The sequence below is a fragment of the Anoplophora glabripennis genome, unplaced genomic scaffold (assembly GCF_000390285.2).
Source record: "Anoplophora glabripennis isolate ALB-LARVAE unplaced genomic scaffold, Agla_2.0 scaffold482, whole genome shotgun sequence".
Classification (NCBI taxonomy): domain Eukaryota; kingdom Metazoa; phylum Arthropoda; class Insecta; order Coleoptera; family Cerambycidae; genus Anoplophora; species Anoplophora glabripennis.
In genome coordinates this window covers 4,742-31,095 of record NW_019416576.1, presented here as the reverse complement: position 1 = coordinate 31,095, position 26,354 = coordinate 4,742, and the positions used below count along the sequence as shown (strand labels likewise).

Sequence of the window (26,354 nt, the reverse complement as noted above, 5' to 3'; positions counted from 1 at the left end):
ATACACTGTTAAACCCTTCACAACTTTTGTTTGAACTTTTTTTATGTTAATACCATAGCGACGGCAGTATGAAGGACGCTATCTTGAAATTTTTAAATTGTCATAACTTCTAAATGCTTTAATCGATTTCAATAAACGATGGCCCATTTTAAAGAACTATTAACAAAATTTATTTTTATGACATAGGAATAAAAATATTATTTTCCTGCGCAACGGTAGACGACGTTAATGAGAAAAGTTTTGTAATTGTCTCCGTTTACTAAAAAAATTAAATGCAACGATATAGGTTTTTTATCATGGCTTAATAGAACATTCATTATGGAAAACAAATACACAAACCGGAGGTCTATATCTTTTTTCGTTTTCAAGTTATTGCTAAAACGGTGAGGTTGTGCTAGAACATCCTCCTTTTATTAGTTCTCTAAATAACATTGACATAATACAAGCCAAAATTAAATTATAAGACTATACCAATCTTGTCCTTAAAAAGAATTATTGCTTTATTTTGAATTTTTTTTTGATAACTGCAATGTTTCGTTTTTTTATTAATTCCAAATATTTGAGTAGTTACAAATATTATTGTTTCCACAACGAGGCAGGCTATGCCCTATGAAAATAGACAACTGAAAAATTATGCCAAACGAAAAGTGACAGCTCTTGCTACGTGCAAAATTAGTGTTATTTGTGTTGGAAAAGTATTTGTGAACAAGGAAAATGCCTTTTATGAATGTGGAAGCGTATGATATGTTGGCCGTTTATTTTCAATATTTGAAAAATGCCGTTACAGCTTCAAGAGAATACGCTTTGCGATACTCTCGTAGAATATGCTCCAGAGAAGTATTTCAGCGTTTATCCAGACGCCACTACATTATGTAAGAAGATGTCGCGATACCTTCGTAGAATACGCTCCAGAGAAGTATTTCAGCGTTTATCCAGACGCTACTACATTCTGTAAGAAGATATCGCCATGCAAGTACGGAAGATAATATTATTAATTTGTTGGCTTGTGTCCATGTAAATCCCCAAATAAGTCCAAGGGAATTAGTTAGAGACCTGGGGATTTCATATGGAACCCAAGTACTTTTCATACGAATGACACTAATTTTGCACGTAGCAAGAGCTGTCACATATCGTTTGACATAATTTTCATACGGCAAAGCCTCCTTCGTTATGGAAACAATAATCTTTATAACTACTAGATGTTTGGAATTAATAAAAATATGAAATATTGCAGTTATCAAAAAAATTTCAAAATAAAGCAATAATTCTTTTTAAAAACAAGATTGGTATAGTTTTACAATTTAATTTAGGCTTGGATTATATCAATGTTATTTAGAGAACTAAATAAAGGAGGATGTGCTAGCACTTCACTGTTATAGCAATAACTTGAAAACGAAAAAGATATCGACCTCCGGTTTGTGTATTTGTTTTCCATAATGAATGGACTATCAAGCCATGAAAAAAAACCTATATCGTTTCATTTAATTTTTTTAGTAACGGAGACAATTACAAAACTTTTCTCATTAGCGTCGTCTACCGTTGCGCAGGAAAATAATATTTTTATTCCTATATCACAAAAATAAATTTTATTAATAGTGCTTTGAAATGAGCTATCGTTTATTGAAATCGATTAAGGCATTTAGAAGTTATGACAATTTAAAAATTTCAAGATAGCGTCCTTCATACTGACGTCGCTATGGTAATAACAAAAAAAAGTTCAAACAAAAGTTGTGAAAGGTTTAACATTGTATCTAAAAAATGTATTTTCAACTTAGGTTATATAAGCGAAATTTCGAAAAAACGACAATTTTTTGTAACACTAGCAGTTACGCCCCCTAGCTGTGAAGTTACAAACTTGAAAATATTTTAAATCAAGTTCTTTTGGTCGTATTTCTTAATAGATTTTTTACCCCATAATCGTAGCACGTCTAGTTCCTTATATACAGCCGCTCGATACCGTTAATGGATCACCCTGTAGATCTATTTATTATTAAATGTCACAGGACAGACAGGAAAAATATGTCTTATGTAAAAAAATGTAATAAATTATTCTGAAGCCCTAGAATTTTGCATAGCTGAGACATATCACAAAAATATCAAAATTTAAAAAATATTTTTGCTTCCTCAGTTAATAAATAACTAATACGGGGTGATCCGTTTAAAAAATGAAGGTTGGTTTTCTTAACGATGTACAATTTTTCAATATTTAATTTAAATTTATCTTCAACCATAACAGATGTAGACGGGGTGCAAAATATTTGAAAGTATACTGTATATCTGTAGAATCCTTTTTCTTAAAGTACACATCAGTATCTTTATCGTTATCAGTATCATGAGAATCACTTATTACTAGTGTCTAGATCACGGATGCACATACCGCGGCCCGCGGGCCGCATGCGGCCCACTGTCGATGTTTATGCGGCCCGCCAACGAATTTTAAAAGTATTCTACTCGCCGCGCTCCGGTCCAAGCATATTATTACGAGACTAGAAATCTGTCGCATCAACTAGATTACAGATTCGCGAAACACGTCGATCCCCGAACAAAGTGGATGGTTCTCGATGTTTGGTAACTCGTATAAATACGACGCATCGCCGGCTACCGGGGCAGTTAAGTTTTGACTACGGATAAGCGAACGTTATACTGTTTGAGAACTGTAATCTGTGACGAGTAAATATTTCGTCGTTCGAACTTGGCTTTTACCGACTGTAACATATAATATTAATTTTGATATGGATAAACCAGGCCCCAGTAAGAAACGTAGTCGTAAGGTTGAAGATGAAAATCGACAGTTTCATGATATTTGGACCGAAAAATACTTTTTTATTTCATCGCATAACAAAATTGTCTGTTTAATATGCAAGAGTAGTGTTTCTATTCCGAAGGAATATAATGTGAAAAGGCACTATGAAACCCAGCATCCAACTTTTACCAAATTAACTGGCGAAAATCGAACGCAAAGAATTTCCACTTTACAACGGGAACTAATAGGCCAGCAATCTATGTTTACAAAACCAATTCAAGATGCTGAAACAGCCACTGAAGTTAGCTTTGAAATATCTCGAATAATAGCGAAAACTTGTCGGCCTTTTAAAGATGGTGAGTTTGTTAAGCAATGTTTGGATATCGCCGCAAAAAAAATTTGTCCGGAAAATGTAAAGAAGTTTGAAAAAATTCAGTTAAATCGGATGACTGTTCAAAGAAGAATTACCGCATTAGCAGATAATATAGAAGAGCAATTAGCTACGAAATCGAGAAGTTTTGAGTATTTTTCTATAGCGCTCGACGAATCTACAGATATAAGTTCAACTGCTCAACTATTAATATTTTTACGAGGTGTAACGCAAAATTTTGAAGTGAGTGAAGAACTGATTGGTATGAGTTCTTTGACAAGTCAAACCAGGGGAAGTGACATGCTCAAAGCTCTTCTAGAAAAATGTTCTATAATGGATTTGGATTTAACGAAAATATCTGGAATTACAACTGACGGAGCACCTTCAATGGTTGGAAGTACATCTGGGATAGTAACTCTGTTAAAAACATATTTACAAACTAAAAACATAAATACCAAGGAATTAATGCAGTTTCATTGTATTATACATCAAGAGGCCCTCTGTTCAAAATTATTGGGATTTGAAAATGTTATGAAAGTTGTAGTACCTACCGTAAACTTTATAAAATCACGAGGTCTCAATCACCGACAATTCAAACAATTTCTCGAGGATATTGAAAGCGAATATGGTGATCTCCTGTTTTACACTGAAGTAAGGTGGCTAAGTCGTGGGTTGACACTACAGCGATTTCTTAACTTGATTGAAGAAATCCAACTATTTCTGGCGGAAAAGAAAAACGACGTCCCCGAACTCGACAACCCTGATTGGCTGTGTGACTTAGCGTTTCTTGTAGACATCACAAATCACTTGAATGTCTTAAATACGCGACTCCAAGGCAAAGATCAATTGATTTCGCAGCTATACTCTCATGTTTCGTCCTTTCAATGCAAATTGAGTCTTTTCAGGACACAAATCAATTCAGCCAATTACGGCCATTTTCCGAACTACAAAAAAATTATGGAGAAGTTCAATAAAACTGACGTCAATTTCGCTCATGTTGAAAAAATTGATATTTTGATACAAGCTTTTGAAAATCGTTTTGTAGACTTCAAAAAAGTTAAACCGCTATTGGACATTTTCAGCAATCCTTTCAACATTTCACCCGAAAATGCGCCGGAATTAATGCAGCTGGAATTAATAGACATGCAAAATGATGATAATTTAAGAAACAAATTTAATGAAGGTAATTTACTCAACTTCTACCGTTGCGTTGATAAAAACGCTTATAAAGAGTTGCGAATAAATGCATTGAAATGCGCAAGCTTATTTGGATCGACGTATATTTGTGAACAAACGTTTTCAGTGATGAAACTTAACAAAACGAAAAACCGAAACCGTCTGGCAAATGAAAATTTGGAAGCAATTATACGTGTGGCTACAAGTAATGTGGAGCCAAATATAAAAAAACTTGTTAGTTCAATGCAATGTCATGCATCAAAATAATAAAACATGAAATATTACATTGTAATGATTACATAATTATTACAACAAACATTTTTGAAGGTTATTTTATTTTTATCATTGTATTTCATACTATTTAAAAATAAAAAATTTTGTGTTAATAAATATTGTTTGTAGTGGCCCGTCCTTGGCTTATATTTTTCCCGAGTGGCCCCTGTTCCCTATAATTCTGTGCATCCCTGGTCTAGATCTATTCAATATGAATGAAGTAACGCAGGTATAGAAATGTTACGTTATTAATACCTACCCATTTGTATTAATATATTTATTACTATTGAGATTTTAAATATCTTCTTTATCTACGAACAGTTTTTTATAACCGTATGCAATGGAAACTTGTACCTGCAAAATTGGGAGCAATATCTGCAGCGCTAGCGAAGGCTCCTGCTGGAGTAGCCCCCGTCATTGCCAAGGCTGCTGTGTACAAAGCAGCTGGGGCTGCTGGATCACAACCAGTATATCCCAAGACGAACATAAGAGCGGCAGGGGGAAAGTGTGCTGAAATGAAGAATATGTTATACATTTCTGTCACTGTCAAATGTTTATAATGTGGAGAGCGATAGAATGCCTTAACAATCAGTGTTATCTATGTTAAAGTGTAGTTTTAAAATAATAATTTAAAGTGTCTTTACTTGACGATTCCTTACTGGTATTGAAGACTCACAACGGCACCGATGTTGAGTACAAATATTGATCTGCATAACCAATCTATAATATTACAATATTTTCTAAATATTCTTGAATGAAGGTTTAAACGAGGGTTCTAATGATTCTATATAGCGAACTGAGGTTTATTTGTAGAAATTAAGTTTACAGTCTACAGTCAAAAGGCCATGATCAAATGGCTTTTTAGGTTGTGGATTATAATTTCTCTAAAATCTTTGAAATAATTTTACACAATAAACTATTTTTATGTTAAAAAATTAATATCACCATTCCAACACCTTATTTTAGTGATAGTTACCAGTTTGTACAGTGTCGTGGCTTTCAATTCTATAAATTTCGTCACTCTTCAGGGGTTACGCAAGGCTCAATTCTGAGGCCACTCCTGTTTGTTATTTTTATTAATAAATTAATTGAACGCCTCGATGTCAATTAATCTAAGCGGATGACCCTAAGCTGTTCTTGGAAATCCTACTGATTGTACTAGATTTTAAGATACGAGTATTGTATTATAGTATAGTTGGTGGTTCAAATAATAGTCAACATCTGAATATAAGCAAATGAAAATTATATCCCACAATCAATGCAAAACTACTATAGATTTTGCTTATAAAATTGGTGACATTTCTAGAGTTACGCAATATGCTTGGTGTTAAATTTGATATTAGATTAGGTATCATATGACGAACATATTAGTTTAGCAACCACACCTGCTTTTAAAAATTTGGACATTATTTTGCGTAATTCTAAAGACTTTCAGAACGTAAAGATTCTAAATATATTATGTCATTTCTGCGTTGCAAACTAGAATATGCATCGATTGTTTGGAGTCCTATTCACAATGCTTTTAATATTCAATTAGAGAAAATATAACGGATACATTTAAAGACTGTTCATTTTATTAGTTATGAAATTTATCCTCCTCGTATAAATTTAGTGAAAAGAAGAATTGAATATATTTTCTTGCTCTAGTAGAATACTGCTAAACTTACATAGATAAACAAAGAACTTTCTGGAGGTTGTAGTTGAAATTAAGCCTGACTCCCTTACGTGGTCGACAACGATTCCAAATGTAATGGCAGCAAAGAAGTGACCAATGTGGGGTAGAGATTGTAGTATATCTTCCTAGGAAATTATTATTATTAGTCGTTTCATTTAGGTATAGATAAACCCTTACATATTCTATGGAAAATCCGTAAACTAATTTTAAATATTTTGTTACTCCCAACATGAGAGTAGCATCTGCCCACTGGCTCCCTATGACAGCAATTCCACAAGCCCATGCTGGTTTCGACATCAGGAGCCTTCTCCAGGGCAAATGTCGATGTTCCTAAAATATATCTTGTAGGTAAAATGTTCATATGTTAATTTTCACATTGTTCTGAAATTATCTTGATTATTTGTGGGTGTACGTATCGCTAATCGCCTAACTGTAATACTGTTAATATGATGGATTAAGTATAGTGTTTTTTACAGTTCTAATAAATTCCTAAGGCAAAATAAGTGACAAATTAGGGACAAATTCGATGAGAATATAAAATTATAGTCGAGTAATGTTTTTATTATTATCAAAGGTATTTTTTACCCATTATTAAAATGTCTAAAAAAGAAAATTAACTTACATCTCTCTTAGGTCTATTTGGATGTAACGATTCTTCTACAAATCTCCACCAAAGAAAGTACCACAAGAATGATGATAAGGATATGACATAACTTAACCAATCTCTACCTAAATTGCGAACTAATATTGTACCCAAGATTCCAACCACTGCATATCCCAAATTCACAGCTGGAAAGTATGTAAGTAAAATAGACAAATTAATGTTACATACACTAAAATAAAAAATATATAATGAAATAATAACGTTTATGTTTGCAACTTAAATTGTGTGTATAAACTACAGAAGATATCAGAGGGATAAATAAACGAGGTGTGAAAACTTGATTGACAGAAATATTTTTTGAGAGCAATTTTAATATCTAGGTAGGTACTGACGTACCATAATAACATGACGAAACATTCTTGGAACCGCTAACTTCATCGATAGTTCGTCTGATTTTTTTTACACAAATCGCTATACATAAAGTAAATAAATTTTCATTTACCGTACGATTCCAGAAGTTCTCAATAGGTTTTAAAATTTTTTAATATTTTAAAATTTTAAATCAATCGAACATTCTGTCGCCACTTTCCATTTAAAACATTAAGTATACTGTTGGATATCTCAAAAGGTGGAAATTATGATTTTTTTTAAATACATCTCCTATTTTTACTTATTAAAGGTATTAAACTAATTTAAATAAATTAAGAAATTTTGCTAAATATCCTATCAAATAAATATGCAAAAGATATCTAACATCATAGACAAGATTCTTAAGCGATGTAAATAGCTTGTAATTAATAATTATAAAATAAAAATTAGAAATTATACGCCTATATATTATTAATACCTACGAAAAAATACTATATTTGACATATTGAAATTGTTAAATATTGTAAAGAGTCCAATTGAAAAAAGTAATTCTGAGTGGACGATGTCAGAGCAACAAGAATACAAGATTTTTCCTAGGAAGCTTACATTGTTCAACAATTTCAATATGTCTGGTTTATGTATGTATTAATAGTATAGAGACGTAACATTTAATTATTAGCTGTTTACTATATGATGCTGGTATAATTCAATACTAGCTGTGGGGGTTACACGCCACGATAGAGTATTTGTTTCCCGTAATATCATCTCTTAAGAATCTTAAGTAATAAGTAATATACAAACCGGCTAGGGCATTTATCTTGAGACAAAATAGTATCTCGTTTGGACTCGAATATTTCAAAAAAAGTTTCAGACAGAAAAACGAAAAAAGTTTTCTGTTCTTATTATTTTTTTTATTTAACTCATATTTTGGCCAAAAAATGGCCATAGACAACAAAAAAAAAACAAGAATCTTGAGACAACGGGGTACCTTGTTCAACTTTTGTTAAAAAAAATTTTCATACAAAAGTTGTAGGGCGAAAAGGGGGCTATTTTGACATGACCTTGAAAATGACCTTGACCTTGATTTCAAGGTCGTTTGAAAATTTAAATTCAAAATTTTAAAATGGGACTCTTTTTTAACCTTGGAAATTACAAGAGCTGGAAGTTTTACAATAAAATATCAACTTAACCTCAAGAACAAAATCAGATATCAAGATCATTTTAAGGTAAAAAAACTGTATAATAATTATTAACTACTTTTAGCCCAGAAATAACGACATGGACGTTTTTTATTCCCCTTGGGGTGCTTGTTTTCGGCGAGTCCCCTCGCCTCTCACCATTGGAGTGCTTGTTTTCGGGGAGTCCCTTCGCTTCTCAATTTGGTCATGTCAAGATAGTTCACCCAACAACTTTTGTATGAAACATTTTTTTTAATGATCCCAACAAGGTAGTCCGCTGTCTCAATATTCTTGTTTTTTTTGTTTTTTTTATGGCCAAAGTATGAGTTAAAGCGAAAATATAATAAGAACAAAAAGCATTTTTTTCGTTTTTCAATAGAAATCCTTGGTAAAGAAATGAGTGTTTCCTTTAAAAAAACAACTTCCGGCCTAAAATCACCATTTCCTGTCTAGACCGGAAGTCATAATATAGACCTTCCAATGGCCCCCTCGATGCACTACAATTTTTGCCTGAAACAACTTTTTTTGAAATAATCGGGTCCAACCGAGATATTATTTTTTCTCAAGGTAAATGCCCCACCCGTACATCTTCCACATACCTAGATTCTTGATATCGAGGGACATGGTTTGACTTATATGATAGGATTTTTAGAAGAAAATATAATCTGTTACTTCATCTCTATATTAATCGATTTTCTGAAGATTAATTCAGTTTAGAAATTACCTGTATACAGTGAGACAAATCCACTAATATGTTTGTGTTTAATCCAAGTAACTGCTAACATATGCGCTGCTGGCCAAGTAGCACCCTTAAAATGTAATCATAATTAAATTAATTTATTCCTCTAGTTCTAATTATTTTTGGTTTTAATGGCAGAGTAGTAAATTCCTCTAAATACAGGGTTTTTATTATGTACTTGAACAAACTTTAAAGGGTGGGTCTGTAACGGCTTGATTTTAGAGATATAGAGCACCCAAAAAAAATTGTGTTTGGTATTTTGATTATATTTTTGTTCAATAACATGGCAATTTGACGAAATTCGGGAATCTGGAAGTATTGGTGATGAGAAACTCAATATTTACTTAGTTTTTTTGTTTAATTTTAGAGGGTGCCACCTATGGCGTTTTACCTGGATTTAAATAACCACAAATTTTTTGTGTTGCACTGTATGTCATTTTTGACTAAACATACCTACCTATTCTCCATTTAATTTTACGTACAAAAGATACTCTAAGTATTTATCGCTGAAAGCAGTCGTTTTGTAAAAAACGGGTTTAAAGTTAAACCTTTGTTGGAATTTTGTAAGTTGAATCATTAAGAGTTCTTGAAAAACAAGGGAAAAAGTGTATTTTATTGATTGTATTGCGATGTGACAAACTTAGATCATTTACAAGGCTAAAACTAAACTACTTTTATAAGTAAGTTATTAATAAAAAAATTTTTTGAACGTTCTGTATCTCAAAGACCAGGCCATTGCGGACCCTTGTTCATATGAAGTTTTTATCTTAATATTAGTCAAAGATTCACCCTTTAAAGTTGAAGTGTAAAATGCGATTTCTTGTCTATAAAACGTCAGCCTTAAGACTTACTTATATTATGCAGCGACAAAAAAAAAAACAGAAAATTGACATTTTCTTTCTTTAAAGAAGCCTTTAACTTCTTGCCGACTTTAAAGTTAAAATTTTTAAATTTGTTCATCCTTTACAGATAATTTAAAGATTTTCAAAACAGTTAAAACAGTGACGATTGTTTCGTAGTGCAAAGGGACATAAATAATATTTATAGTTGGTCTTCTGCATTGTTCTATATGTATAATAAGAATAAAAGAGTGCTATAATAATAATATAATAACAAAAGATCACGTTGTTACTTTTCAGCAAAAAATTTTTATTTTGGAAATTAAGTCAAATCTGTTGCAAATAATTCTTAGACAATCGTAGGGTTTATAAAAAAATAACTTACGAATTTGAAAATACCGATTCCATTAAATATTTTTACTTATGCGGTTAGAATATAATGCAGTTTATAATCTGGAATCCTGTATAGAAAAATCTCATGCTATGTGTAGAAGCTTCAAAATAAATTTATAAAATTTACTTATTATAAAAAACATAACGGAAGTCCAGGTCATGTTCCTTATGAATCTTTTCGAGAAGAATTTAAAATGCCAAAATTAAGTGCTGGAAGTTATAGAAAATCCTTATCTTTTACTTCAAAATTGTTCATTTCAAACTACCCTGGTACCTAACCTGGTAAACTCTTTGCCTTCTCGTATTAAATACGTCCAAAATCAATATTTCTCATACTTTCCAAAGCACATTATACAGTAATTTAGATTTGTAACATACTTGTTTCTAAATAAATAAAGAATAGCGAAACGTTGGCTATTGATTTATCTAATTTCAGGTAAAAAAATCCACTGAATGAAAATATAAATACATGTAATAGTAGCTGAGAACCTATAAAGTAACTTTCACTAATAAACCCAGAAATTCGACCCCACAGAATATTTTGAAATATTTTCAATACCTACTTCTAACTTCATGTGGTTTTTCCAGGAGAAAAAATCTCATTCTCCTCATTCGAAATACGATCAATTTTATATTTATAACTTTCATTAATGTTGCCAAACACTTCATTTTAAACTTAATGTAAGTTTAGAACTACTAGTTTTGTAAAAACAGCTCATAAGATTTTTTTTTCTAAATATTGCGCTTTTAAATCCAATATAATCATAAAAATTGCCGCAACTTTTTCGGGGGTATACTCCTGGTTACTTCTAAAAAAATGTAATGCCCCATTGATTCGAACTTGTCATTAGTAGTTTGTCTTTAAAATTATATTTCTACTTAAAAACTATGAACTTTTTTGAGAAACGGTTAGTTATTTTACATTTTGTGGAGTTGGTTGGTGGTTATAAAAATTAAAAAAACGTAATAAATATTAATAAAAAGATATCTTTTGTCTTCGAAACACAACAAGAAGTTACAGGCAATAATCGAATTTGTTAAATATTCAGTGGCGTTGAATTTCCGGGTATTCCATATCTCGGAAACTTTTGGTTAGTTTACCCAACTCATATAATCTTTTGTAACCGATATCTTATTCGAATAGAATGAAAAAGAAACAAGTGTTAAAATAATTTCTCATAAATAATATGATTTGTTTAGTTCTCTTAGAATAAGCATAAACTGTTTTCAGATCATGGGAAACAATCATCCACTTTCAATAATCATACAAGCAATAATCGTTTTATAAAATATTTCTGTTTTTTTTTCAAAGTAGTACGTAATTGCTGTACAAATGAACATACTAATATCAACAAAATGATGAAATAGTATTCAATATTATTCACTCAAATTAACTATTTATTATTATTATTTATTTTACCATAAATATACCCTGAACAAATCTGATCCCAACGTGGCAGGCCGTGAGCCAGGCAGCAGGAACCATAACAGCTACGATTCCTGCGCCCAGAACGCCGGCTCCAAACAGCCTCTCAGCTCCTACTCTTGCTGCTATCCTGCTAGCCGCTAAGGGCGATACCAGCGTGCCCCACATAAACGCTTGCCGCAGGACAGCTTCCGTTTCATCCGTGCGTGTCATTGGTATCTGAAAAAAGTACATACGTACGTACGTGTTGCCATAAATTCCCATTCGCGCAATTGCATACATTTTATAAATAGCAACTGTATTGCTAGATGCTTCTCGAGGTTAGCGCATGCAAGCATACATCATACCCTAGGCAACCAGTGTTTCAGCGGCGGCTGCTGAAAATTGAATCGATACTTTAATAATAAAGCTCACATGGGGAACTTTCGTGACAAAAAGTTTCGAACGGAATTTACGAAATAAATAATTAAAAAATATATTGCATATTTATTAAAATTAAATTTTAATTTGATACTAACATTCTATATTTCAAACTTCATATTATACGAAAAATTAAAATTTTAAGCAAAATAAGAAAATTGCTGTTTGTATTGTCGTATTCTCAGTTATTTTAAATTTTCGATCAACTTTCTAATCGGAAGCCCTCTCCAATCTCTGTACGAAGACCAATCGATACCAAAGTAGGGACCCAAGTAACATTTTCGACTATGTTTCCAAATGTTCTCAAAGAAGCTCTCAGTTGCACCAAACGCCGATGATAGAACTAATGACACATTCGGAGGCCAATATTATCGGCAGATCAGTCGCCGAAGATTACCGGCAAAGTTGAATTTCGGAAAATAAAAACTCCGAAAAATACGAAAATCCAAATGGAGAATCCATCAGCCGTTGTAGGCAATTACAATCCAAATATTGAGCAAAATGTAGAGGAGTCTATTAGGAGGAGGATTAAGGCAGACTTTATAGGATCCATCTAACCAGGGACGGATATCTGGCCACTAAATGTAGTATGACACAAAATTAATATTTGCATCCTATAAAGCCCGTTGCATATTAAATCCATATACCGTAAATAACATATTTTCAATAAATCCAAAATTTTTATAGTCCAAAACAATGTCAAACATTTTTAGAAATTTTTGCGAGTACTCTGCTCCCGACCTAGACAGTTCTTGAGCCCCAACCATTCATTGTCCATTCCTGTACTGAAGATCCCAAGGAATACAGCAAACTCCTAGAAGCTTCCAAACCCATACATACTCACAGTAGGCCTATACAAACTCCCAGAAGTTTCCAATTTTTCAGGAATTCACTTTCAAAACCAGGGACCCCTCCAAAACCGAGCCATCCCGAAGGTGTACCAATAGTGGAAAAAGGGGAAATAAATTAGAACGTTTACCACATTTCCAGGAATCTACCTACCTACCTACCTACCTACCTACTTTCAATGGGGAACAATCGCTCAGTGCTATATCCGCGTCCCCAAGCTTCCGAAAATCTCGTTTGCCACACGAGGAGCTCGGTGAAAAAGCCGGTTCTTGCCATATTAGATGTAATCGCCGTCATAATGATGGCGAAAGACGACATGGCGCTTAACGTGGGGCCTGTATGTCCGATACACCAAAGGAAAATGGTGAAAGATGACTGTTGATTACATAAGAAAATATTTTCTAAATACATGTATGTAGAATCCTTTTGCAACTCCCAGTATTGGCAATCCTTAATTTCGTTTTTTATTTCGTAAATTTCTTTTGATTTTTTTTTCTCATGAAAGTTCTCTTTCATAAGGAAAATTATTTTTATTTGCTATATATACGGGGTGTTGCAAAATGTTGTTCAGATAATTTTAGGATATTCTACGTCCAAAAATACGAAAAAAAATCCTGTAAACGTATGTCCGTAAATGCTTCGTTTTAGAAATAGAGGGTGACAAAAAAAATTAAAAAATATGTTTTTATTGATAATTTCTAAATTTTTCATTGGAAATCGTTTAAATTTGAGTCAATACATTTATGATACGTACGTTGTAATTTGGTATAATCGGCTGCATTTCAGACCCATCAAGGGCGTACCTATTGATTTTTGACCAGAAAATGTACGCCACTGGTTTTTCTATTGGTTTTTACTTTATTTTTAGGAACCTCATTTATTTTAGAGCCAAAAAGGCCCCCTTACACAATTGTCATTTAGCGAGCGGCTTTCGAGCTATTGAAGATTTATAAAAATCATGCTAATCTACCTATGAAACCATTACCTACTAAAAAAACATAGTTGGTGACTGTCAGTAAAAAAATAACATGTGCTGTCATTATGGAGAAATTTCCAATGAAAAATTTAGAAATTATCAATAAAAAACATGTTTTTTTATTTTTTTTGACACCCTCCATTTCGAAAACGAAGCATTTGCTGACCTACGTTTATAGGAATTTTTTCATATTTTTTATTGTAGAAACTGCTCTAGAATTCTCTGAACAACATTTTGCAACACCCTATATAAACAGAGTCAAATTGGTCAGTTGGGTATAAGTATAATTGAAAATTAAGATTAACATTTCTGTTTTAGATTATAATTATCAAAAATACATTTTGTTGACATAGCAAAATGTCAACGAGACAGCCGCCTACTAGATAAATTACAGTTCGATCAAATTTCTACCCTATACCAATCACGTAATTGATTTTAAATAATTATTTTCTTCAGAAATCGATAATTTTACGAAAAAATTACAAGTGATCTTTTTTTTTAGAATGAATCAGGGTTATCTGATAATGGTAGATAGTAATAAGAAAAAAAGTTACGTATGAAAGAAGTCTTAAGTGGCTTTTTCTACCCCTTACAACCGCATTGGAAAATCGACAAATTGTTTACCGAGTGCCTTTTCGATAGTATTTCATTTCTGATACTTTTTTTGGTATTACGAACAAAAAATTAAAAACTTGTTTTTAGCACCCTCTTTAAGAATTTGTATTTTCACAGGGCATGTTCAAATGAGATTTTTATATAAAAGACTCACCTTATTTTTCCACAGGAAACACCTCCTGAATTTTTTGGTACTTATTTATTTACACTCTGTGTCGTTCTATATTTAGTAAATATTTATCAGGGATGACACTTAAAAATTCAATGGCTAGTCAGCCTTACCGAAAAATATATTTGCAAAAAAAGGAAGGATTATCCTCGTTTATGGCAAAAAATAAAAGTTTGATGATGTCTTAAGAGTAAGGTATTAGAATAGTAATATTTTTATAAATCATCGGAGCTTATAGGGAACGAAACGAAAAATTTGCTGTCATTTAAATCTTTTGTGTTATAGTAATTTTTTTCTATTTAAAAGTTAAACTAAATATTTCTTACTTTTCTCGACAATAGTAAAATCCGTACATGAATTTAATGAATATTTTCAGTTTTGAAAATGAATAGAGTATGTTAGTGTAACAAAATACGTCTATATATGTGCTTTGCGTAACTTCCTAGTTCTTTTTTTACTAACTGAAATGTAATAGTGTGAGAATAAAACTGCTAAAACCTTAATGCAAATTACGTAAGATCAACAGAAGCTCTACCTAAAAGACACAATTCTCTTAGCTATTACCGTAATAGCATTAAGGTACAGAATGACAGAGATTGTTTCAGATACTGCAAAAAAATGTATGTAATGGATTTCGATCAACTTTAAATTAATTTCACATAGTAGTAGGAGTAAGCGAATGGTATATACAGTATGTCCGTGAATTGAATTTACTAGAGGACAGATGGACCAAAAAGTGAAAGTTACGAAAAAAAAGCATTTTTGATAAAAGTTTTTGCTTGTTTAGAAAATATGAATCACCATAATGAACTTCAATTTTGTTGTAGGTCAAAAACACAAAAATTTTATTTTGCGTAAGAGTAAACAACCTTATTTTGCAAGATACGACAAAAAGGCATTCTTGATAAAAGTTTTTGCTTTAAATATTTAATATGCATATAAAAGCTCATAACTTTGATTTTTCTTCTCCAGTATCCAACAGCTGTGTTACATTCCTGAACATGACCAAGAAGAAACCTCAGTTGTGTAGTCCTGAAAATGTATCGATTTTTGCTGCTGCCAAACGTAAATGAAATAGAGATATTTTTAATTTTAATAATTTTAAGTAATGGGGTGTAAACTTAGTTTCTCTACATGTGCTGAGTGAATGAGGAATTTTGAACTTACGATAAATGTTCAAAATTATTCCCGTTTTTGTCAACAGAGAATCGTGGTCGGTGTATCCAAAATTCGGTACAAGATGCTCCTTGATGGTAAATTGTTTCTGATGAGAATTCGATACTTCTTTAACGTTAATTTTTCAACCGTCTGAATTACTGTTTTGTATACCATATATTCTCACAGGTAAAAATCGCATAGATCTTTTTTTTCTGCTGTAAAATTTTCCGAACTTTCCTGTGACATAGTCCATGAGAAATTTGCTCAGTGCTAGTCGTTCTTGCTTGTTCTTCGACAATGTTGAGAAGTACTCCTCAGTTTGTCACCTACGATTCTTGTAACTGCTCATTACCAGCTTTCATAATGATATAAACAAATCTTCGAGGTCTGGGATGTATTTGGGACAGTCTTCAGTCATAGAGCCGATATTTTTTCCATAAATTAAAATCATAACGTGAATTACTGGATGCGAAATTGTTTGTTATTACTTACCAAAAAGGTTTATCAAAACAGTAAAAGCAATACTCGCAACAAGTTTATAGTAATACCTAAATCAACATCAGTTCACCAAAAATTCAAACCAAATTGTAAAAAGCGACAACGACTGTTAGAAATAACAGCAAGCATTGATTTATTTCCGTGCACCAGAAATCTCATGAATTGTAATATTGCTATGGTCAAGCTTTCATTAGTCATCTCTTGTGAAACGTATTACTTTTATATAACTTCTTAAAATTTTAAAAGCATACATTCGAGCTCCCCGTATAATAGATTTTAATTATATCAGGGAGAATTAAGTTTTTCTTCTTTATGGCAGAGGTGCAGGCGGCTATGGAGGATTTTTCTTAAAGAAAATTGCTTATAATGTTTCGAGATAAATTATTTTCTAGAAAGATTATCTTAAATTACACCAAAAAGATACCTACCCTAGTTTGACATCGATAATCTAGAATTTACAAAAAAAACATGCAGAATATTAGTTATAAATATAAGAACACATTAAAAAAAAACTTTTGTTTCATACCTCAATGTGTGGTATAGACCGAACAACGTGCACCGTCACGTTTCCACTATCAGTATCATTTTGAGGGGGTTGACAGTATCTTGTAATATAGCTGGTATTTTCAACGTACTCGGCAAACTCAGCAGCTGAATAGGTTGACGTACTGTTTGCCCTCAAAGCTACGGATGCGCTTTGTTCCACAACTCCGCAAAGAACAAACCCCGTTAAAACAAATACAACAAGCACTTGTCGGGATCCAATTTGATCTGAAAAATATAGTTTAATACAGGGTGTGGAAAAATACATACATAAAGATCAACCAGATGCACTGTTAATTGAGTTTAGAATAAATGGTTGCTACAAAAAAGTGTTCGAAAATGTTTCAAGTACTGGCGGAAGGACTAGATAGCTTCAATATGAACCTTAGAATTTCAACACCACTGGGTTTGGGCACTAAATCAGTCAAAGAAAAAATGTGTCTCACATTTTACTTGAATACCTAGTAATTTTCAAGTTTTTTTTATAATATGCCTCATTTCGTGTGTGTGTATTTCAGTTTGATACAGGTTAAAGATATTAACCTCAAAGATATGCTACCTCCCTCAATCCATGTTCTCCTAACAGTAACATAATTCCATCTTAAATAGTTTGAGAGCTTTTTTGCAATTTTGCTTGTGGATAGTTTAGCCAAATAACTATCCCAAATTACCTATAAAGTCATGTCTTTAAAAATTACTCACTAACTTGACAACAAATGTTATAAAATAGTTGTATATATTATTTTTATTTTAGTCAAGAATAATCTAACTCATCTGCATACTGTCTATATTAATAAGGAAGCTCACGGCCCCATAGTACCCTTTTGCTGTGTGGTAATTCCGCCACTGACACTTTTGGTCATACCTCCTTTGATATCAGAGATAAATCTTATATTACTGTAATCCTAAGAATATGTTCTATCCAGCTACTTAAACATACCTTATATACAGGGTAGGAAAGTACCGATGGTTTATCTGAAGTTACGTGAGAGCGAGAAAGTAAGCCATAGAAATCCTTGCGATAGAGAAGGATGGCTATAATGAAGGCGTCTCATAGTCACCGCCCCTTTCGCTCTTCCACAAATAAGAACCACTTCTTATTTGTGGAAGGGCGAAATGGGCGTTGACTATTAGACGCCTTCATTATAGCCATCCTTGTCTATCACATGGATTTCTATGGCTTACTTTATCGCTCTCACGTAACTTCTGATAGACCATCGGTACTTTCCTACACTGTATAGGGTTCCATTAGAAAAACCTAAATTATATTTATTTTCATACCTTTATGATGTTCATTTGTTTGATTTGATGCATAATTTTGGCACTTCGAATAACTTCTGCATCAAACATTTTTTCAAAAACTAACTAGGTGGGATGTATAATTTAGCAAAATACGTTGTAGATGGTCACAAAGCGAGAGTACAAGATCATTCAAAGTTCAGTTGTAAACAACTTCGAAAAATATACAGTGTATTTTGAAATTTGAAGAGGATATTTAAAGAGTACAAAAACTGAGACGCAAAAACTTGATTTCAGGAATATTTTTTACAAATAGGGTAATTTTATTTTAATGCCTATTGACTTATTACAATGATAGTATGAAATACCAGAACTGATGATTGACTACAATTAAACTAGAAACGTTTATTTTTATTACTCTTTAACGATTCAAGGAGTCTGATTATTGAAAATGATTACCTATTCTATTATATTCTACCTACTATAAAAAATTCTCTCAAGTTTGTAATCACCAAAATCACCCTGTATAGGTACTTCTTTTTAAATTTAACACTAGATCGTTAATTACTTGGGAACATAGTTATAAGTCGAGGTATGCAACCGATTATTAAAAAAAAATTGCTCAAAATTATCTTACACAATATTTCTGCAATGTATAAAAAGTTGAAGTCATCTTTAAAAAGTTGATAATAAGGGTACGCCTATTTCCAATGCGAACAACAAATTTTCTAGAATTTTTGTAGTTTTTATAAATTATAAACAAACTTTAAATGTCTTATTAATAAATAAAAACATGTAGTTAATAATAATTAAGTAGTAAAATGAGCAATAAAGTAAAAATTAAGTAAACCCACTGAAAATATTAAATTTACTTTTCCTAACCAAACCTTGACAAACCAAAACCGAAGAATGACAAAATACACTAGGTCTCGCTACTCGTTACAACCTTAAATATTGATGACACATAACCAACAAAGTATATGTCATATTTAAATGTCATTGCTACTTTATGTCTACTGGCACAAAGTGACCTACTAATCTGCAGATGCTGTGAACGCAAGACTAGTAAGGTATGCGGAATAAACATTTTAACTAACAAAATTTTAGGAAACAACTGATGCACGGATGGCATCGAATTACACCCACAATATCTAATAAACAGCTAGAAACGTTCATTAGGAGTTAGCAGCAGCGTTGTCAGACGTCCTGATTTTAGCAGGACGTCTCGATTTTTAGCCCAAAATGAAATGGACAGGATCAGTCCCCTTTTTCGGGACATTTTCTGTGGCAATTTTGGCTATCATGTAAACTTAATTTGAAACTCAAAAAAGGCCAAGTAGTTAAAAACGATTGATTATATACGTTTTTTTAGTATGTCCACTTTCGACGAAAGAATCCCGCTTTTTTAATAAAAAGATTTCAAAATCCCGCTTTGCTCGAAAAAAAAATCTGGTAACGCTGGTTACCAGGTACAGACCGGTTTCAAACTTATTAATTCTCATCAGTATACTGTAAGTGAGGCGACCGACAAATGATTTAAAATTAATACAGGGTGTTAATGAACTGCCACATGTCCGTTATGTCAAATTGAGGTAACTACATGGATTTGCCTCGAGTAAAATGTAATTTTATGATCTGACTTACCTCTACATTGCAAAGAGCCAAGTTTTGAGAACTGCTGATTTTCATAGAAGATGTTCGATGTATCCACGATTTGCTTGCACACAAGCTTCAGCGCGACGTATCCAATTCGCTCGCATGCGTTGCAGCATTGCCACGTTCTCTTGAATCGTATTACAAGCTTCGGTAGTACGATGTCGCCGTTGGTCGATGTCACGAACTTATGGAATACATAACACTTTTCACTTATCCCCACCGATGCCGCGACCTATCCAACGATCGGGAAAAGTAAAGTTTAGAAAGTCGCACACTCTCCCAAAAAAGTGAGCGGAGGTTCCGTCATGCAGTAACCACATAGGTACTTTGCCGAACATTTAATGGCACGTCTTCCAATAACTCCAACAAGCGATTTTGCAAAAAATCTAGATATGAAGCACCGTCTAAACGTCTAGGCAATTTAAAAGGTCCTATTAAAGTGTCATTAACGATACTAGCCGACATGTTCACTGAAAACTGTTGCTAAAAAGTACCGCGACGTATTTCTTATGGATTTTCGATAGTCCAGTGGTGAGTGTTGAGGACGTTACATACACCATTTCGACTGAAACATGCTTCATCTATAACATTATAACATATAACATAAATTGAGCATTTCTTGCATGTTCCTGAAGCAATCATTCGCAAAAACCTCGACGTACTGGAAAATCCTCTGGAGTAAGCGCTTCAACACGTTGAATATGAAATGGACTACAACTGAGCTTCTCGTAGACAATCTCCGCCACACAACAGGATGCGAAATATTTTCTTGCTGTGCGATATTTCTGGTGCTACGATGCGGATCTTCTTCGACGAGATCTAACATCATCTCCTCGACATTTAAGATTCTTAGTGGCCGCCCTGGGCCACCGTCGCGACTTCGACGCGGTTGTACTTCACCGGTGTCCAAAACTCTTTGCGCTACAGCAACAAATGTTCCCGGTGCGGGGGCACATCGTTCAGGATATCTTGCACGATGCACTTGACAAGTTCTGTGGACATTTTCGGTTGCTTCGCCATAAATTATAAGCATATTATAATATTCTCGATTGCTAAATAAATGCGTCATTTTCAAAAGAAAACTTGGAAATACGGCTATTAAATGTACTCTCGAAAAACAGCACAGCAATCACTACAACAGTGTATAACAAATTGACTTCGAATACAGTCCGGCTTCATAACAAACCTACAAACTCGTAAAAAGTGTTACAGAAATTCTTGTAAGTACTCGCCGCGATAAAACATAATGTATTTCAGCAGTTCCAAAACAATTTAAATACATTTTTAATTAGCTTTTTTCTCTATGACCTTAAACATCCGATACAAGTTTGTGACATCAGTTAACACAGATTTTTGCTACTTTTTCACCCCTTTAAATTTTTTCATAAGTTTATTAACACCCTGTATATGCCATATATTCCGTGAAGTACTTGCTACCCACAACATCATTAGTTAAATTGTTACAAACTTATCCAATATACTTATATTATTTCTGAGAATTTCTATGAGGTTATTCAGCAAAAATTCCGTTTCCATACTATTAAATTATTAAATATTTCATGTATTTGTATTTCACTTAAATTATTTATGTAAAAAATAATTGTTTGTGATTGGATTTCAATTAAACTGACTTTAAAATCACACCAAAAACATTAAATGAAATTTAATACTTTTATATACAAAATACCTAAAATTAATTAAAAATTTAATTTTTTTGGCCACTATTTCGAATATTTTGCTACACTTAATACTAGATATTGCTCTTATCACAAATAAGTACACAGGTCTAGTAAAAAACTTACTACATTTTCTATGTTCATCCATTAGTTTTAAATAATTCAGTAAGATCGAAAAAACCAGGAATAGATCTAAGTATAAACTAGTAACAGAAAGATCTGACTGTTAAGAGCGATACTTTAGAACTGTTTTCGTTTTATTATTAAGAATAGTATGATAGATAATAATTTACTAACCATTAACTACTTTTGCAACGCGTTGCACTTGTATACTTCCTCTCTTAAGTGTAGATAGACCAGGAGCCATATTTAAAAATAACCATCAAAAAACACCGCAACACATCATCAAGTTAACAGTAAGTACACTTCTTTACTACACCAAACGACCAGTGAATGGCAATTTAAGATGAGCTTAATATAATAATTGGGGAATAGATGGTCATTTTCCTCTATCGTCGTTCTCTACGATGAAGGATATGTTAAATTAGTGTATTGTATCAAGAAACTAACTCGTAACGTAAACTGAATATTAACCATAAATATTTTGTGATTGTTTTCTAATTAAGCTCCATGACAATTAAAGACATATAAAAATTTTATTATTTATAGAGAAAAGTTGAGGAATATTGACTGCGGGGTAATGTTAATAGCTGAAGTTAAAATGCTTCATTTGAATACCATCTTCATTCTTAGTGCTGCAATATAGGACGTTATAAAGAGTATTTCTTAATTCGTCTGCAAAGTTTCTATAAGGATGATTCTTTAGTGTTTATTTGTATTTGAGGACGAATAGTAGTTTCTTTTAAGTTATTATATTTAATAATAATTGCTATTAATTTTCAATTACCCTCTCTTTTTCATACTACAGATTTAAAACTAACAAGAGATAATTTATTTATAAATGTAAGAAAAAGTGATTTCTGCACATACTTCTTGCTACTGTTATGAATTAAATATGAGTTATCAATAATCCTTAAACTTGTACCAAATTTGATATTGATTCTTCAACTGATTTAGAAGATATTTAAAAACAGCTGTTGTTAACAAGATATCTTCAAGTTACTATATCTTCCAAAAGAGTTGGGATTGGTTGCTAGTTCTTAACGTAACTTTTTATATGACTTACTTATTTACTTACTCTATGCAAAGCCTTTTTGTACATTTTTTGATGTTTATAAGAAATCCATAGTTGCTGATAAGGCATGGAATTATCTTCATTACGAATAATGTGGATTTTACAATTTATCATTTTTTTTTAAATAATAATAATAATAATAATAATAATAATAATAATAATAATAATAATAATATCTCTACTCCTCATTCTAATTACGAGAATTAGCCCAGAAGTCGGAGACTTGTGCGGGAGAGGAGGCGGCATATTATTAATAATAATAATAATAATAATAATAATAATAATAATAATAATAATAATAATAATAATAATAATAATAATAATAATAATAATAATAATAATAATAATAATAATAATAATAATAATAATAATAATAATAATAATAATAATAATAATAATAATAATAATAATAATAATAATAATAATAATAATAATAATAATAATAATAATAATAATAATAATAATAATAATAATAATAATAATAATAATAATAATAATAATAATAATAATAATAATAATAATAATAATAATAATAATAATAATAATAATAATAATAATAATAATAATAATAATAATAATAATAATAATAATAATAATAATAATAATAATAATAATAATAATAATAATAATAATAATAATAATAATAATAATAATAATAATAATAATAATAATAATAATAATAATAATAATAATAATAATAATAATAATAATAATAATAATAATAATAATAATAATAATAATAATAATAATAATAATAATAATAATAATAATAATAATAATAATAATAATAATAATAATAATAATAATAATAATAATAATAATAATAATAATAATAATAATAATAATAATAATAATAATAATAATAATAATAATAATAATAATAATAATAATAATAATAATAATAATAATAATAATAATAATAATAATAATAATAATAATAATAATAATAATAATAAGCATAGTAAGCATGTGATCACATCAGTCTTCCTATTTCATCTAGTTTAATGTTAATTTAATGGATTAAAGCTAAAGCAAAAATATAAAAGATGATAAACAAATATCTACTCGTGGTCCTTTGATAGTTAAAATTCTCTCATTTTCTCCTGATATGCAAATCAACACGAGTCAAATTTTATTTATGTTAAAAATCATTGTTGTTATCTTTTTAGAAATAATTCAACTCATTTGTTTCCTTGGATTTCTGTTTTCAAATAACATCGAGACCCTGGAATTTTTTTTTCTTGAAATTGAATATCTAGACAGTTATCCTTAGGAATTATGTTTTAATAGAACTGGCAGTAATTTTACTGCTGGTTGCCTTAACGTGACCCAAAGACATTTGGCTATAATTAACCTGAGATTAAAAAATTGAGATAAATGAACATTTTGCATAATAAAGGCGGGAAAATTAGTATTGCAAGATATATTGTGTATTGTCTCGAGACAACAACTCTAGAATGTGGACAAACACGACAGCATGAGAATGACCTACTTAAAAAATTGTAAAAACTTGCTATCTGATTTTTTAATTTGTGAAGTTAATTGCTGACTATGTTTTCAATTATACTCATAATTATTACAGGCGCATTAAGTGGTTGGTACATTTACATATTTCACAAAATCTCATTAAATAATTGTTCAGACATATAATTTACAACAAATAATATTCATTTGTTATATGTAACTGGCATTTTTCAATATAAAAATGTTTGTAATATCTTCAATGTAGTGCCATATTATATTATAAATTTTAATTGTAAAAAATCGTGTGGATCAATTGAAAAATAATTTACTCACGGCATATTTCCATTATAAGATCGATTTATGTTATAAGTGGATATTGTAAAAGTGATAAAACTACACCTGTTCCAAAAATCATAAAGATTTCAGTAGGTATAAATGTACAGAAAATCGCAAAAGGAATGACATCCTTGTTTTAACAATTTATGTTTGTAAGACTCAAAGTCCGAAGACCTGAGTACTAGGTACTAATTTCATGCAAAATTATGTTATTCTTTTATGTGTACATAAATATATATTTTTCGAAAGGGTATTAAAAAATATATAAAATTTTTAACGTGAGCATGAGTAAGTATAACTGTAAATATTTTGAAGCAACTACAGCACTCCTTCTATTTTAAAGTTTAGCTTTATGCAGCTGTTAATGCGGCAGTGTATCCAGTGTTGCATAACTATCAGGTCTAGTTATTTGAATACACGATATTATTATTAGGGTTTTTAAATTATATTTTTAATATACAGAGAGATCCAGAATGATTGAAGTGTTTGGAGATCGCAGCCTGTGCTTGTCTCTGTCAATACTACAGATTTTTATATGCTAAAGATGGTGTTACAGACAGGCTGCGTTCCACAAACGCTTCAATCATTCTGGATCTCTCGGTACTAGAATTGAGAAGTCTCTAGATCAGTCAGTTTATAATCACACGAAATTATTCTGTTTATATTATTTGGAAATGGCCGTTGATTGAAAATAAGAGTAATTTCTAAATATATTACGCAAATACTAACACCAACAAAGCAAAGTCACCTATACAAGGGGTCCTAAATTGTACAAGTCAAGTCATCCAGCAATAGAATTTCTCGAGATGACAAAATGACTCATATTTATAAATATGAGTGAGAAAATGCTTAGTTTTTGTTTATTTAAGTTGAAATTTCTGAGAATATATTCAAATTTTTTAAAGTTAAACCAGAGGAGATTTAGGCAAGTACCTAATTCATTTGTTATCCTTTATAGGACAATATGACAAATTTAATGCAGAATCATTCAGAGGGGAGTAAATTGGGAACTCTAGAGAAAATTTCTTTTTTACAATTATTGTAACATTTATTTAAGAACTTCAATCTTTAGACTTCTGCACAAAAAATATCTGCTGTAGAATTACCCATTTCCAGTACCAATACTTGGATATTGTTAGTCGTTTAAATGAGGTTATCAAAATTTGATCATACAATATTTTGTCAGATAACAAATTAAGCAATAAACAACTGCATAGCAAAAAAATCCAAATTTTAATGTTCTGGTCATTGAAGCTTTGCACATTTTGAAGAACTTTAAAAATATTATTAAATTATCACATTAATTTGATACATTTTTCGAATATTAAGGTCAAAAATTTCAGGAAAATGGTTTTGAATTGTTAATATCTCGAGCACGGTTAAGAATAAATAGAAATAAATCTTGCAACCAATAGTTCTTCACAGTGGCATCACATTGAGGGTTTCTAAGAAAAAAAATTAAAGTGTCACCGGACTGTATGAATATGAATTAATGTATTTTATTACAATGACAGCTACTTGGTACCATTTTGGTAATTCTGTTTAATCCTTTCCAAAAGAAGGCTTCTTCCCGACTATATTTTATAAGTTGATATTCTGTTGGAAAAAATTTTCCAGGTCATCAAATTTTCCAAATTATCTTTTAATTTTCTTATGGATGTTTTATGTAATCTTTGTACTATATCATAGTTGGGTTAACCGTTCATAATTCATTTAGTGTGATAGTGCAATGAAAATAAATAAAATATTTGACTTTTTTTATTTAACGTGACATA

General features: G+C 31.1%; 1 protein-coding gene across 3 annotated transcripts in view; it reads right to left on the bottom strand.

Moving 5' to 3' along the window:
• LOC108909792 (sialin-like) overlaps positions 1-22,010 on the bottom strand; it is a 29,205-nt gene extending 7,195 nt beyond the window's left edge. For 2 of the 3 annotated variants that reach the window (XM_018714219.1, XM_018714221.1), the window contains exons 1-8: positions 21,882-22,010; positions 16,997-17,241; positions 11,780-12,004; positions 9,113-9,197; positions 6,860-7,026; positions 6,415-6,567; positions 6,230-6,362; positions 4,917-5,072 (exon numbers count right to left, since the gene is read on the bottom strand). In XM_018714219.1, coding sequence (XP_018569735.1) covers positions 4,917-5,072; positions 6,230-6,362; positions 6,415-6,567; positions 6,860-7,026; positions 9,113-9,197; positions 11,780-12,004; positions 16,997-17,241; positions 21,882-21,951 — 1,234 coding nt within the window. In that variant the 5' untranslated portion in view covers positions 21,952-22,010. Of the gene's footprint in view, positions 1-4,916; positions 5,073-6,229; positions 6,363-6,414; positions 6,568-6,859; positions 7,027-9,112; positions 9,198-11,779; positions 12,005-16,996; positions 17,242-21,710; positions 21,783-21,881 lie in introns of those variants that run through there. The other variant, XM_018714220.1, reaches the window with a different exon arrangement.
• Between the last annotated feature and the right edge of the window lie 4,344 nt (positions 22,011-26,354).